Source organism: Hypomesus nipponensis, chromosome 20, assembly GCF_054491055.1.
Source record: "Hypomesus nipponensis isolate SF chromosome 20, ASM5449105v1, whole genome shotgun sequence".
Classification (NCBI taxonomy): Eukaryota; Metazoa; Chordata; class Actinopteri; order Osmeriformes; family Osmeridae; genus Hypomesus; species Hypomesus nipponensis.
Window position 1 is genome coordinate 11,942,569 of NC_140380.1, and position 12,350 is coordinate 11,954,918.

General features: G+C 45.3%; 2 protein-coding genes and 1 long non-coding RNA gene across 3 annotated transcripts in view; 2 read left to right on the forward strand and 1 right to left on the reverse strand.

The window, feature by feature from the left end:
• Positions 1-1,702: 1,702 nt before the first annotated feature.
• LOC146246422 (uncharacterized) lies at positions 1,703-2,839 on the reverse strand. Its single transcript, XR_014734649.1, has 2 exons — positions 2,734-2,839; positions 1,703-2,196 (listed from the first exon to the last, which is right to left on the reverse strand). It is a non-coding gene; the product is annotated as an uncharacterized LOC146246422 (long non-coding RNA).
• msantd2 (Myb/SANT DNA binding domain containing 2) lies at positions 2,580-6,376 on the forward strand. The gene is made up of 4 exons (XM_084684471.1): positions 2,580-3,041; positions 3,728-3,983; positions 4,316-4,379; positions 4,612-6,376. The coding sequence occupies exons 1-4, from the start codon at positions 2,601-2,603 to the stop codon at positions 5,513-5,515; spliced, it is 1,665 nt and encodes a 554-aa protein (XP_084540597.1). The 5' UTR covers positions 2,580-2,600; the 3' UTR covers positions 5,516-6,376.
• Positions 6,377-8,192: 1,816 nt separating this feature from the next.
• esama (endothelial cell adhesion molecule a) overlaps positions 8,193-12,350 on the forward strand; it is a 32,510-nt gene continuing 28,352 nt past the window's right edge. The window contains exon 1 of the mRNA XM_084683977.1: positions 8,193-8,670. Within this exon, the coding sequence (XP_084540103.1) occupies positions 8,610-8,670 (61 nt within the window). The 5' untranslated portion in view covers positions 8,193-8,609. The remainder of the gene's footprint in view (positions 8,671-12,350) is intronic.

Sequence of the window (12,350 nt, forward strand, 5' to 3'; positions counted from 1 at the left end):
ATATGTTTATTTAAAAAGACTAAATGACACATCAAGAGACAAGTGAGCAGGATATGAACTCGTGCAAACTCATATTTAAGTCATCAAAGTCAAGTGTTCTAGACTATATTCATCTCCCAACAACTTCTGCTTTTTTGTCTACTGTTAGTATTTGTTTATACCGTGAGCGTCTCTAGCCTGGGCTGTTGTGTTCACTGCAGGTGCGGCAATCAACGCTGGCGACGACCGCAGCCAATTACCGTTCACACTCGCACGATAATGATTCGGTACCGAGCACTCAGCGGAAGGGAGCGAGATAAAAAACCAATCCATGTTGAGTGTAAAAAATCCACGAATACCGATGACTCACTCAGAATTCCCCAGTCCAACATTTACATGAACTACCCAGTCCAACACATGTAGGAAAAGATGGAGAAAAGAAAGGAATGATGAAAAGTTATTCTCTCCTCAACTACCACATGTTTGTGTTATTCTACCACTTTGGCAGTTGATGGTTCTGAAATCCTGTTTTGTGTCGTTGTTACCGATTACTGAGAAGACTTGGGAGCATGCGTGGACTCCGTGGAGCTTTGCATGGAATCCAGTTCATAAATTCATCAACAAACCAGGAAATTGTTTACTGTTGTTCACTGCGCATAGAGCCCTTCAGATGTGCCAAATGTACCAATTTCCAATAATTGTCTGTATTTACAGATATGTGTTTTTCAGGGATGTTTGTTTTCCTTTCTGCGCAACCCATTGAGCATCATGTAGGCTAAGTAAAATCTGTGGATACAAATCTCAACAATTATAGTTCCAAATCTACCGTTAATGAAGAAGTAGGCTAACACATTTGTATTACGAGCTGTGATGGAGAGAAAAAAGACACCGCAAAATGACCCCCTCTGCTTTGTCGGAGAAATACGACCCGAGGGAGTAGCGTTGATAGAGGTGATGGGGTTGGAATATGCAAATGTTAAAATATTAAGGTGTAGGGTTAATAATGTTGTTGCGCCGGCGGGACCATGTTGAGAAAGTGGCCTGATTAGAAAAATAGAGAAGTGATCAAAACATGCAATTTTCTGCAAGAATATCATCAGATAATATAAATTTACTGCAAACCAGTGCCACACCTGCACATACGGACTTCCCACACACAGCACACGATAGCTGATTAAAAATGAGCATTATAATATTCAAGTGTGATATCCTTCCCACTTAATCAAATCCAATCTCTAGGAACAGCATTTGAATAAAAAGAACACGTGAATAGAATGTATGCCGAGGCCACGTGAAACTTAAAATTCCAAAGTCATCTTTAAGCTTATGATAATACTGCTCTATAATTACAAAGTGATCTGTCTTCAAACTTCAGTTAATAGGACCTTAGCCTTCAGCACTGTATGGTGATGTATTTATCCAGAACAAGCACAAATATAGACATCATCACATTATTCTTTGGTTATGTCTGTGCATGTATATAGACTATAATAGGGACCTCTTAATGGTGCATAGATTAACAGATCTGAGTCTTTTGTACTGATTTGCATATTAGCAAATAGCCCATCGCTAGCCTGAAAAAACGAGCCCTGTCTTCCGAGGTATAGAGCTCTTCTATCAGGTAGAAGAGATTTCAGAATTATTATGATGAAGCACTAAACAAATTTGTATCAAAACCACAAGCCACGAGGTTACCTCATACACACACTATATTTAAAAACGATTCTAAAAGTTGTATTTATTGACAGTAGTTTCAAGTTTTGCGTTTGACAGCAGTCCTGATGGATCTGTATGTCCAGAAGTCGTCTTTTCCTGTCCCTGACCTTTATCAAGGACAGAACTCACATCTTGTCAAAGAAGGAGAGTTCCTCAGGCCAGGTCATAACCTCTGGTCTTGAGCTCCGGACAGCTGGAGAAGCGTCCGGATTAAACTCAGAAATCTGAAGATATCTGAGTCCAATTATACTCTGTCTCTCAAAGATGAACTCTGCATCATTCGATATATGTTGATGGGATGACGTCAGGAGTCCTCCACCTCTAATTCCCCGCAGATGACTCGGGAGGTGAGAGGGCAGCCCCGGACCCTCTCACCTTTTCCGTTTATCGACCGTCTTCTCTGGTGACACGGACTGTCGCCTACGTTGAAACCCGTCTTTCTTTTAACGCTATTGTTGCAATCAAATGAGGGGCTGTTTTGTCCACATTCCCATAATAGGCCTATCCTGTTGAGATAAAATCAGGATTTAGATGCAGGGGGTGTTTCACAGTCAGTGAGGATTTCACAGCATAATACTGGAAGAGAAATATAAACACAATAGATGCAGCCCTGCAGTAGGCTACTAGACTTTGTTTAAACTTAAAAAAATAAAATAGGTTAATAATCCATTTTAAATCTACGATTGGATCTGAACAGCTAGATTGAACATATAGCCTAATTTGTTCTTATTATTTTTTAGTCGGAAGCTGAATTTGTTCCCTCATTGGAAGCCTATTTTATTAAAATAGTTCATTAATTCTGAAGAGCCCCACTTAAATGATATTCACTCACGGAAGACGTCATCAAAGGGGAAAATATTACGTCCCTCCACTCCCTTCCCCCTCCCCTTAGCAACAGAAGCAAGATGGCAGCGCCCAGGAACGCTGATCATTCTCCCGAGATATCGACGCCGCTGAAGATACCAAAAACGGAGGTACCATCACCCGAATCAGAGGATTTAAGCGACAGCAACCAGTATCTTTCTAATCCTTCCACACCTAATCGATTTTCTCCTCTCAACGCGGGGTTGTCGGTGTCTGGGAGCGCAGGCCGAAGTGGACTGGCTTCATCCTCAAACAATTTCGCCGCTTGCCGAGGGATGTCTTGGACTCCATCGGAAACAAACGCCCTTATCGCAGTGTGGGGCAACGAAAGACTGACAGAGGCACGGATGCAGCAGCTGGAGGTGGCAGGTACCGTGTTCTCGGGCAAGGCTCCCGGCCCTGCCATGTACGAGCGGGTATCGAGAGCCCTGGCAGAGCTGGGGTACGAGAGGACCCCGTCCCAGTGCAGGGAGAGGATGAAGGTAAAATATACAGATAGGTTACGTATTAGCAGGAAATAGGAACTAGCGTGCTAAAGGGGCAGCTAGCTGGTAGTTAGATAGACGTCAAATTAGCTAGCTAGCTACGTCTAATGTAAATGTACAACATGTAAATAGCTAGCCTTCAAGTAGTAGTAGCTAGCTAGCTTCTGGCATCTTGCTAGCAAACACACAATACAGGAATAATTTGGTTTGTGAAACTTGAATGTGTCGGTCCTTTACAGATAGTTGCTGTTGTTCCTAGAGTAGCCTGTATGGTTGTCTTTTTATATCATGTAACAATATACAACATTAATAACAATGTGGTAACTGGTGCCTTCCTTGTAAAGATGGTAAGAGTCCACCATAGGCTTGTCTATTGCTAACTACTGTACCATCCTTTAAATGAACATCCATACACAATCCAACAGGTTAACTACTTCTGCCATTTGTCCCATAACCCACCGTAACAGTGAGTGGAAATATCTTACTCACGATACAAGCACAGGTGTTTGTGCTAAATTACTTTGTGTAAAGTACTAACAATTATAATAAATTCATTCAGGGGATTCAAACCTGCGACCTTTTGATCAGCAGCCAAACACTCTACCCACTAAGCTACACCAACCCGCCCTAGTAAGCACTAGCTACACACACTGAGGTGTCTCTCCCGGTGACTGTTCATGCAGACGCTGCGTCGATGCTACAGCCGGGTGAAGGAACACGGCATTGGCAAGAGGAAGAGCAGCTACTCCCTGGAGCAGCTGGAGAAGGTGTTTGGCCAGGGGGGCTGGGACTCCCAGAGCTGTGCCCCAGTCCTCATCAACAGCAGCGGGCTGTACCAGGAGATGGAGTCAGACAGCAGCACTATGGAGGACCTGTCCCAGGAGGACTGGTGCACACAGGTGCTGTCCTCCGCCTTCCAGGATGGGGACATGGAGGCTGGTAAGATGTGCTGGTGGGGGGGTCTGTATTATGATCATTCAACGTGTTTATTTAACGGTTTTGTCCAGAGCGTCAGATAAAGGGGGATTTGAACCTGCGACTTCTAGATTGGTCGTCAGATGACGATCTCTACCCCTGAACTGTGCCCACCTGCTTGAAAACGCTGTATGAATGTCTTCACTGCTGGTTAGGGTTAGAGTTAGATGTATGAATGTCTTCACTGCTGGTTAGGGTTAGGGTTAGATGTATGAATGTCTTCACTGCTGGTTAGGGTTAGATGTATGAATGTCTTCACTGCTGGGTTTGACCATCTTCTGTGGTTTTCTGTTCAGAGGAGATCCAGCTGCCGAAGATCAAAGTCCCGCCCCTGAGGCCGGAGCCGTCTCCGTCCACGCAGTGAGTCCACCACGCCTCTCCGGCAGCATGCCTCGCCGGCAGCATGCCTCGTGTGTTTAACTTAACAGAAATGTCTTTTGGAAGTGTACGGGTTGTCACATGGGCTGTCTGTCCTTACCGTGTCATTAGCCTTGTTTGGTGTTTGTTTGCTGAATGTTGTGTGTTTGCCGTATGTTGTGTGTATGTCATATTGTTTGTTTAAATGTTTTTTATTCTCTCTCTCTCTCCCCAGAAAAAAGGAGGTGATGCAGAATGTGACTCGTATGCTGGAGTCGGTGCAGCTCAAGTGGGAGCACTTCCAGACCTGGACGGACTTCTCCCGCCTGCACCTGTCCAACAAGCTGGCCATCTTCGGGGTGGGCTACAACACGCGGTGGCATGAAGACATCCACTACCACTATGCTGAGATCAGCTCCCAGGTGCCCCTGGGGAAGAGGTTGAGGGAGTACTTTAACCCAGAGAAGCCAGAGGGTCGTGTCATCATGACCAAGGTTCAGAAGATGAACTGGAAGAACGTTTACTACAAGTATCTGGACATCACCATCAGCGAAGCTCGCTGTCTGGAGCTCCACATGGAGGTGGACTGGATCCCCATCGCCCAGTCCAGAGTGACAGGCTGCAGTAACGGGACGTCCCAGTACCTCCTCCCCGGAGGGATCCCCAAGACGTACGGCCTCTACGCTGTCGGCTACGAGGACACGTCGCTGCAGGACAACACGAGCGTGGCCGCGGCGTCCCTGCAGCAGGACGATGACTCCGCCCCGGGCACGCCTCAGCCGGGGGGCGGGGCCACGGGGGACAGGGAGGAGGGGGGGCGGGGCAGGACAGAAACCAGGGTGACGTACTGTTACCTGGGTGTGGCCGAGGAGAGGACTCTACAGCAGTGTCTGTTCCAGCACTTTCAGAGCTCAGGGAAGCACTTTGGAGGAGACGAACCCTCAGCCGTCACTCGCTTCCTTCAGGGGAACTGCAGCAGCACGGGGCGGGAAGGAGACGCCTCGCCCCGCCATCGCTCAGCAGTCTATATCAAGTTCATCGAGGTAGAGCTAGACTTCCTGTCTGCCGGCTCGCTGCTGGAGTGTATGGAGGTGGCTGTGGGATACGCCCTAAAGTATAACAGCAGAGATATGCTGTAGGCCTCCAGCGTTCACTCTTTAGCTGAAGTATGAACTCAAAGTATTCAAAGAGAGAAGGTCAGAGAGAGCTACAAAAACTTTTATGTCCACAAAACAGCACTGAACTGATCCGTTGGTTAGAGCTTGAAAACAGGCTGCAGATTGTATCGTAGCTGGCTGGATTCAAATTGTATCTTTCCTTTTAGATTGTTGTCTTTGCAGCAAGACAACTTAGTTTCTGTTCAACTATTGGTTGGTCAGCTATTAGTGAAAATCCATCAAACCTTTCCCGCAAATTGTGGCAATTATTATTTGAGACATCGTAACCCAAGAGACTGCTTTAAGCTTAGTTTCTGAGTTCTGAGTGCTGTTGTGTGGACAGAGAGCCATTTTCACCTCCTGTTTCCTCTTCTGGAAGGTGTTACTGTGGTCTTTTCAGGGACTGAGAGAGAGTGCCCCGACCTCTCCAGGATGAAGTGATGCCCTCTGGGGCACCACCGCCTAGATCACCTCCAGGCTCTAAAGTTTGGTGTTCAGGTGCCAGGAAGGGATTACATGACTTTAAAGAAGACAAACTATTGAAAAAGGATCTGTCGGGGAAAACCTGAAATACATAAATAATGAATTTATCTATAGAAAAAAATATATATATTTAAGAATATATATTGATGTTGTCAAGCATTCCAGCCTTTGCAAACATATTACATTTAAAATATCTTTTTTTGTATATGAAACTTTTTTATTTTTTTGTTCTACACCGTGTCTTCTGTATGATTTGCTTTGAGGTCCCAGTCTTGTCACAGTATGTTTACATGTTTTAAAAACAAATAAATGAGACACTGACGCTGTCTGCCACTCACTGAGAATGTGGCTGTCCTCCCATCTGCTGCATCCTGGGCTTATTAACACGTCAACATGACACACAAAGTACAGGGAGGTATTGGATACATCTAGGGGAAATATGGACGTTTTCTAGGTATTTGAAAACTATTTTAACTGAATTTTAACAGGGTTCTCTGAATAAACTGATCATGTGTTGGTGGGTCTTGTTTCTGCTGCCATGAGAATGGATGTGTGCGTCATGCACCAGAACAACCAACAGGTGGCACCAGAGGGCCGTTCCTGAATCAGTATGCGGAACAGGTCAGTTGTAAAGCAGAATATAATAATTGAGTAGGCTAGTCGGCGCATACAAGATGTATCCTCCTTATTGGAGATTCATAATTCAGGAAAGTATTATGTAAGGATTTGTAATGTGTGTGTGACAGTTGTGTGTTTTATACACCTTATGCAGGTAGCGTCTCCAACTATGACAGCTTTTGTGTGGAGGTCGGCGTCTGTTTCTTGAGCTGCTGTGTGTTCATGTGTCCGGTGACAAGCTTTGCCACTCCTGCTTCTCACACCAACTCACAGGACCCAGGAATGAACAAGCATGACCCCTGTGATCCTGGCCGTGGCCTGTACAGACACTGTGTTTATTTACAGAGAAGATGACATCAGGTGCAGCTAATGTCTAGTAGTCAACAGCCTCAACATTAAGAGGCTTGACATCAAGGTTTTGTGTTGATCCACACATAAACGTGTCAATCTGCCCCAAAATAAGTGAGACATTAAAGAGTTCATCTCTTCCAACGCCCTCACATACCCAGACTGGGTAACGGCTCTCCTCAGAGTCCAAAGCATTAAATAAATGAAGAGAAAATCATCATCATGGCTGACACCTCCAAACAGCCTCAGCACACTTCAAGAGAGGTTTGGTTGCAGACCAGGACAGCTACACGGAGAACTCTTACACATATAAAGTGTGACTTGAGACTGTGATTTAATCAGGGAAGTGAGCCTCCCTCCCCTCTAATAATTGAACAGTCCTCCCGCATTAACCTCACCACCGTCTCCACGGCAACCGTCTGGCCCGGGAGAAAGGCAGCGAGGCCCGTCCTCACCTCTGAGGGCGAGGCTGTCGCCGCGCGCCGTTTCTCCGGAGCGAGTAAGTGCTGAAGGGGGGGGGGGGGGGGGGAGCCCGCCTGTCAACACACCGAGGGTTGTTTCTTTGCATTAACCAACCAAGAACACCAAAAGCACTATAGAGCATGACGTGTTGTTTCTAGATAGAGACCGAATACAGGAACAGATTTTATTTTTATTTTTTTGACCGTTTTAGGGTTTAACAAACATGCAACGGTCTACTTTGTTGTTCACTGATGTTTATAAAAATGGGCCATTCGTAATTTATTTTTGCATGATATAAAGTATGGGTCCAACTATCTTACATGATCTTATTATAAAATCAAACTATATTCGAAGACTGCATGTACATTCCTGGAACTTATACTATTGATTAATATAATGGTAGATTTAGCCTACTTTATTTCCCTATCCCTCATCCTCAAAGGCCAAACTGAATGAACTTCTGAACAGTGACCAGTCCGCATTATGTAGATAAGTGTAATGCACGCCACGCTGCCTTTATGAAACATTTGAGAAAATCCCAAATCCATTACAAAAAACCTAGTTAAACATCTTAACACAATTGTTGCTACAATACGTGACTAACATTGGAAATTGTTAATCGCAAATGTCTTGGAATCCTGCGAAAATGTGTCAAATTTCATGTTCACGTTGTTTTCTACAAAGCACCTGCCGGCGCGCGGGGAGGTGCGTAGGAACAGTTCCAGGACGTCACTAGAGGACAGGTGTCTCGGTGGCAGGAGCGGAAACACAAAGTGAGAACTTCCAAGAGTTTTTCACTACGAACATGTACCTCACCAACGGCTTCAGCCACAACGAAGCATAAAACGGAGAGAGACTGAGAGGACCTCTAAATGTCGACGATTTGGACACTTGCTGCGTTCTACTGTAAAAACTGGAGTAGCCTATAACGACACCCAACGATAACGAAAACCTAGTGGAGCTGACGTCCAGACCATCAGGAAAGGCAGGACCTCAACACAGCGACAAACCCGAGCACAGCTCAACTACTACCACACCGTTAAGAGGTTGAGCAAGACACTTGAAAGAAGGCTTAAGTCCCCAGGGCGAAGCTGCGCGTAGATAACGGGGAGACCGGAGCAGAGTGGAGACCGCGGCTGAGACTCACTGAAGCGCGTGCTGAACTATGGAGATGTACAGGACATTTGGCACCCTGCTGTCACTGACGCTTCTGTTTGCATTTACCGGTAAGTTATATTTATTACTGACTACATTCATCTAGTTTGCCGTATAACGTCGCTGTCTGCTTTATAGTTTGATTGTTGTAGGTTTTTGAAAAACATTGCCTCCAAAAATGTAGACTCGGAAAAATAGCTCATATAGGCTACGTATTTAAATATATAACATGTAGCCTAAAAAGAGAATGTACTCTTGTTTTGATTACATGATAGAGGCATCAGGACTCCACACAGGGATTAAATCTGAAACACCTGTTTGTTTTCTCGTATTATTTGAAACAAGTGTTACACATGATTGTGCTGGCCAGGGAAGAATAATCCCTTTATACCAATAGGCTCTACGTCTAGCAATTCCCTGATCCTTCTTCTCTAGTTGCTTTGGCTATGCATGCGAAAGCTCACTCAATTTCAGGAAATCTCAAATGATTCATAATGGTAAAAACTATAGTATAGTTAGAGTAGATACACACAGGATTTTTTTTTTTTTACAAATGTATTTAATCAAAGTGGAAGATTCAATGGGTTAAATGAAGTTTAGATAAAAACAAACTGCTGTAAGACATGGTCTGTATTGTATTTTGAAGTCAGTGGATCTAGTGGCTATCTACTGCCATTAAACTACACTTAGCAATTGTTGAGAATCTTTCACGTAATATGAACATCCACAAGCCTTCTTTCAGTTGAACATACACACATTTACAAATGGAAACTGTTAACTTGTGGGGGCTCTCTTTCGGTGTCGTATTTTCACTGTCTGTTCCAGTGTCATCTCTGCTGTCATCTGCTGTGTTTCCTAAACACTGAGATGTGGTGACACAGGTGCTTTCCTAGAAGGTCGTTTCTGGGTGTGTTAGTTCTGCACCACCACACCTTGGACCAGGTAGAGCTCCTCTGACCCCTCATGACACATGCCTCCTCTGGTCTCTTATCTCCAGAGCAAACCATGGCAGTGTTACTCAGAGGTCTGTTGATAACCTGGCTGGATCGTGCATCATACTTTTCATATTCCCCAACATGCATGTATGGAACTTGCCGTGTCTGACCTTGACTGTGTCGTGCTGTGTGTGTTCCTTGCAGTTGTACGGCAGGTGTGTCCTTTCAGAGAACAGAGACTTCATAGGAAACACTGTTGAATAGCTGGCTGACTAACAGGAAGACTGTGCATTCTTGTAAGTCGTGATTAAATCGGCAGGCTTCAGGAACCAATAGGAAAAGACCCTATTGTGCTGCTTGTGTGGATCCAAGTTTGTAGTGAGGGGAAAGAAACGCAACTGAAATGAGCATAGAGTGAAAGAACAACTAATATAGGGTAAAGTATGTTCAGCTAATGAGTGTTTCAAATGCAATGATGGCACTCAAAATCATTAAGACCCCCAAATCATTAAGGCAGATTAGTGGTGTCGAACCATACAGGCATCTTGTTTCACCAGATACATCCATGCTTGAGTTCAAATTCTGGGTTCATGGTTCCAAAAATAAATCTATTTACAGTTGACTAGTTAAGTAATTTACTCTCAACTCATTAGAATGACTTTTGTCCATCTCAGTGGGCCGACTACATAATTATGTGTTGTGTTGTCATGGTTCAAATGACCTTGAGGTGCTGCACAGTATATTAGTAGTAAAGTTCCATTACTGAATCTTATCAACAAAGGAAATGTGTTTTAGAAACCTCACCATTTTAGATTTGCCACACAGTGTGTAAATGTGAGTGTAAGTGTGCTAATCAAGACAATTAGAGGATGGTAAAAGAGAAAGGCAGTGTTTTGCATCTCAGACCCTCAATCTCCTCTCTCTCTCTCTCTCTCTCTCTCTCTCTCTCTCTCTCTCTCTCTCTCTCTCTCTCTCTCTCTCTCTCTCTCTCTCTCTCTCTCTCTCTCTCTCTCTCTCTCTCTGTCTCTGTAATTAACCTAATCTATGCAGTTCCTCATCAAGCTCAGTTTTAATAGGACTTGACCATTGTTTATGAAAACCTTCCTGTCTTTGATTAAACAAGTCTGTTGGCTCTATAGATGTGGTTTAATATAAGAGTCTGCTAAACACATTAAACATGAACGTTTATACCTTTTGATATAAAGCTGCAGACTTTGTCACTGACTGGGATTAACCTGTGACACATGCGTAGGGAAATTGCAGCTACGTGTTAGTGTGTCTGTGTATGTGTATGTGTATGTGTATGTGCCTGTGTCCATGCCTCTAAGGGTGAAAGCCTGATAAACCAGTCTCTTATCTAAAGCCTGCTGTTCACGACAGCATTATAAACCTGAGAATAAACCTCACCGTATCTGCAAGCTGATCATCACACCATTAATCTGCTAGCTTGCACTCAGCACCTTCCCAGAGAACACGTTTCTGTTGTCCTCTGGTCTCCTCTCACCGTCTTACTTATTTAACAGGGTCACCGTCGATGGCTTCACCCTCCATGGCTTCAAAACCCTTCTGGTTTCTGAGGAGAGCGTCTCTCCCGTGGTCTGTCTCTCATGGTGACCAATACAGAACTGGGATCTTATTTGGGCGTTGTCTGTCTTCATGATGTTGATTTAATGGAGGCTGGTGCCCTGCTCACAGACCTTCTTCAGACCAGGGTTACTGTCGTTAACTGTTACTCCTTACTGGAACTAGACAGCTGGTCTTCTCCCTCCCTTCAGTGTTCGACTGCCTTCAGTCGGGCTTCTCACTGTCCCATCCATCTCACAGCCCAGAACACAGAAAGGCCGTTGAAGGGGGAGGACCCTAGAGTGCGATCCATGTCATTTATAACAACCCTGCCTTATCTGTAATTGCTCATTTCAAGAAATAATATCTACTGGAAGACTGCCATGCCAGAGATTATACAGAGCTGGGGAGAAGTTGGTGGTCCCTTGAGCTTGTGTGTGTGTGTGTGTGTGTGTGTGGGGGGGGGGGGGGGTGGGGGGGGGGGGTGTGTGTGGACCCTACCCAGAGCACGCTTTTGATTTGTTCCACAGGGATTGTGGATTTGTCAGGACTGTAGGGCAGAGATGTAACAAGTAAAGAGAATCAACAGAACATCATGTTGACTCATTTTTTCTTTCGTGAAAGAGGTCAGTTGGGATTGGTCCAGCGTGGCAGGCCAGCGACATGCAGAGTGATGTAATCCTGACCGCACCTGGAGTCCCAGGTAGCGGCCTGCCCTGCTCAGCTCTAAGCACTGAGTTATTCAATCAAATTCTGTACAGAAGTACAGAACGTGATGGTGTTTAGAGTTGAGACACCACCAGCGCGTCGCTAGCACTATGAGGAACATGCAGGCGGAGGACCAATATGTCATGACTGCTTCCTGCCTCATGACTGCTTCCTGCCTCATGACTGCTTCCTGCCTCATGACTGCTTCCTGCCTCATGACTGCTTCCTGCCTCATGACTGCTTCCTGCCTCATGACTGCATCTCCCAGGAGGAGCTGCTCTCCTCTCGGCTGGCCAGGGGTCATGAGAACCAGGGAGGGCGATGTTCCCAACACTCTGTCCCTGATCCTGACTCCTCTTAAAGACACAGGCGCTCTCCTCTGCCTCCTCTCTCTCTCCCCTCACCTCCCTCCTCTTCCCTCCTCCCTAACTCTCTCTCGCCCCTCTTTCCCCTCGCCTCCCTCCTCTTCCCTCCTCCCTAACTCTCTCTCTCCTCTCTCTCTCGCCTCCCTCCTCCCCCCTCTGGAAAGGACTGGGCCAGTTACC

What these genes read in the sequence shown, in the direction of transcription:
- msantd2 (XM_084684471.1), top strand. Translation starts at nt 2,601, where the DNA reads ATGGCAGCGCCCAGGAACGCTGATCATTCTCCCGAGATATCGACGCCG. An exon ending in AGTGCAGGGAGAGGATGAAG is followed by an intron (nt 3,042 to 3,727) that starts GTAAAATATACA and finishes CTGTTCATGCAG; the next exon opens with ACGCTGCGTCGATGCTACAG. An exon ending in GGATGGGGACATGGAGGCTG is followed by an intron (nt 3,984 to 4,315) that starts GTAAGATGTGCT and finishes TTTTCTGTTCAG; the next exon opens with AGGAGATCCAGCTGCCGAAG.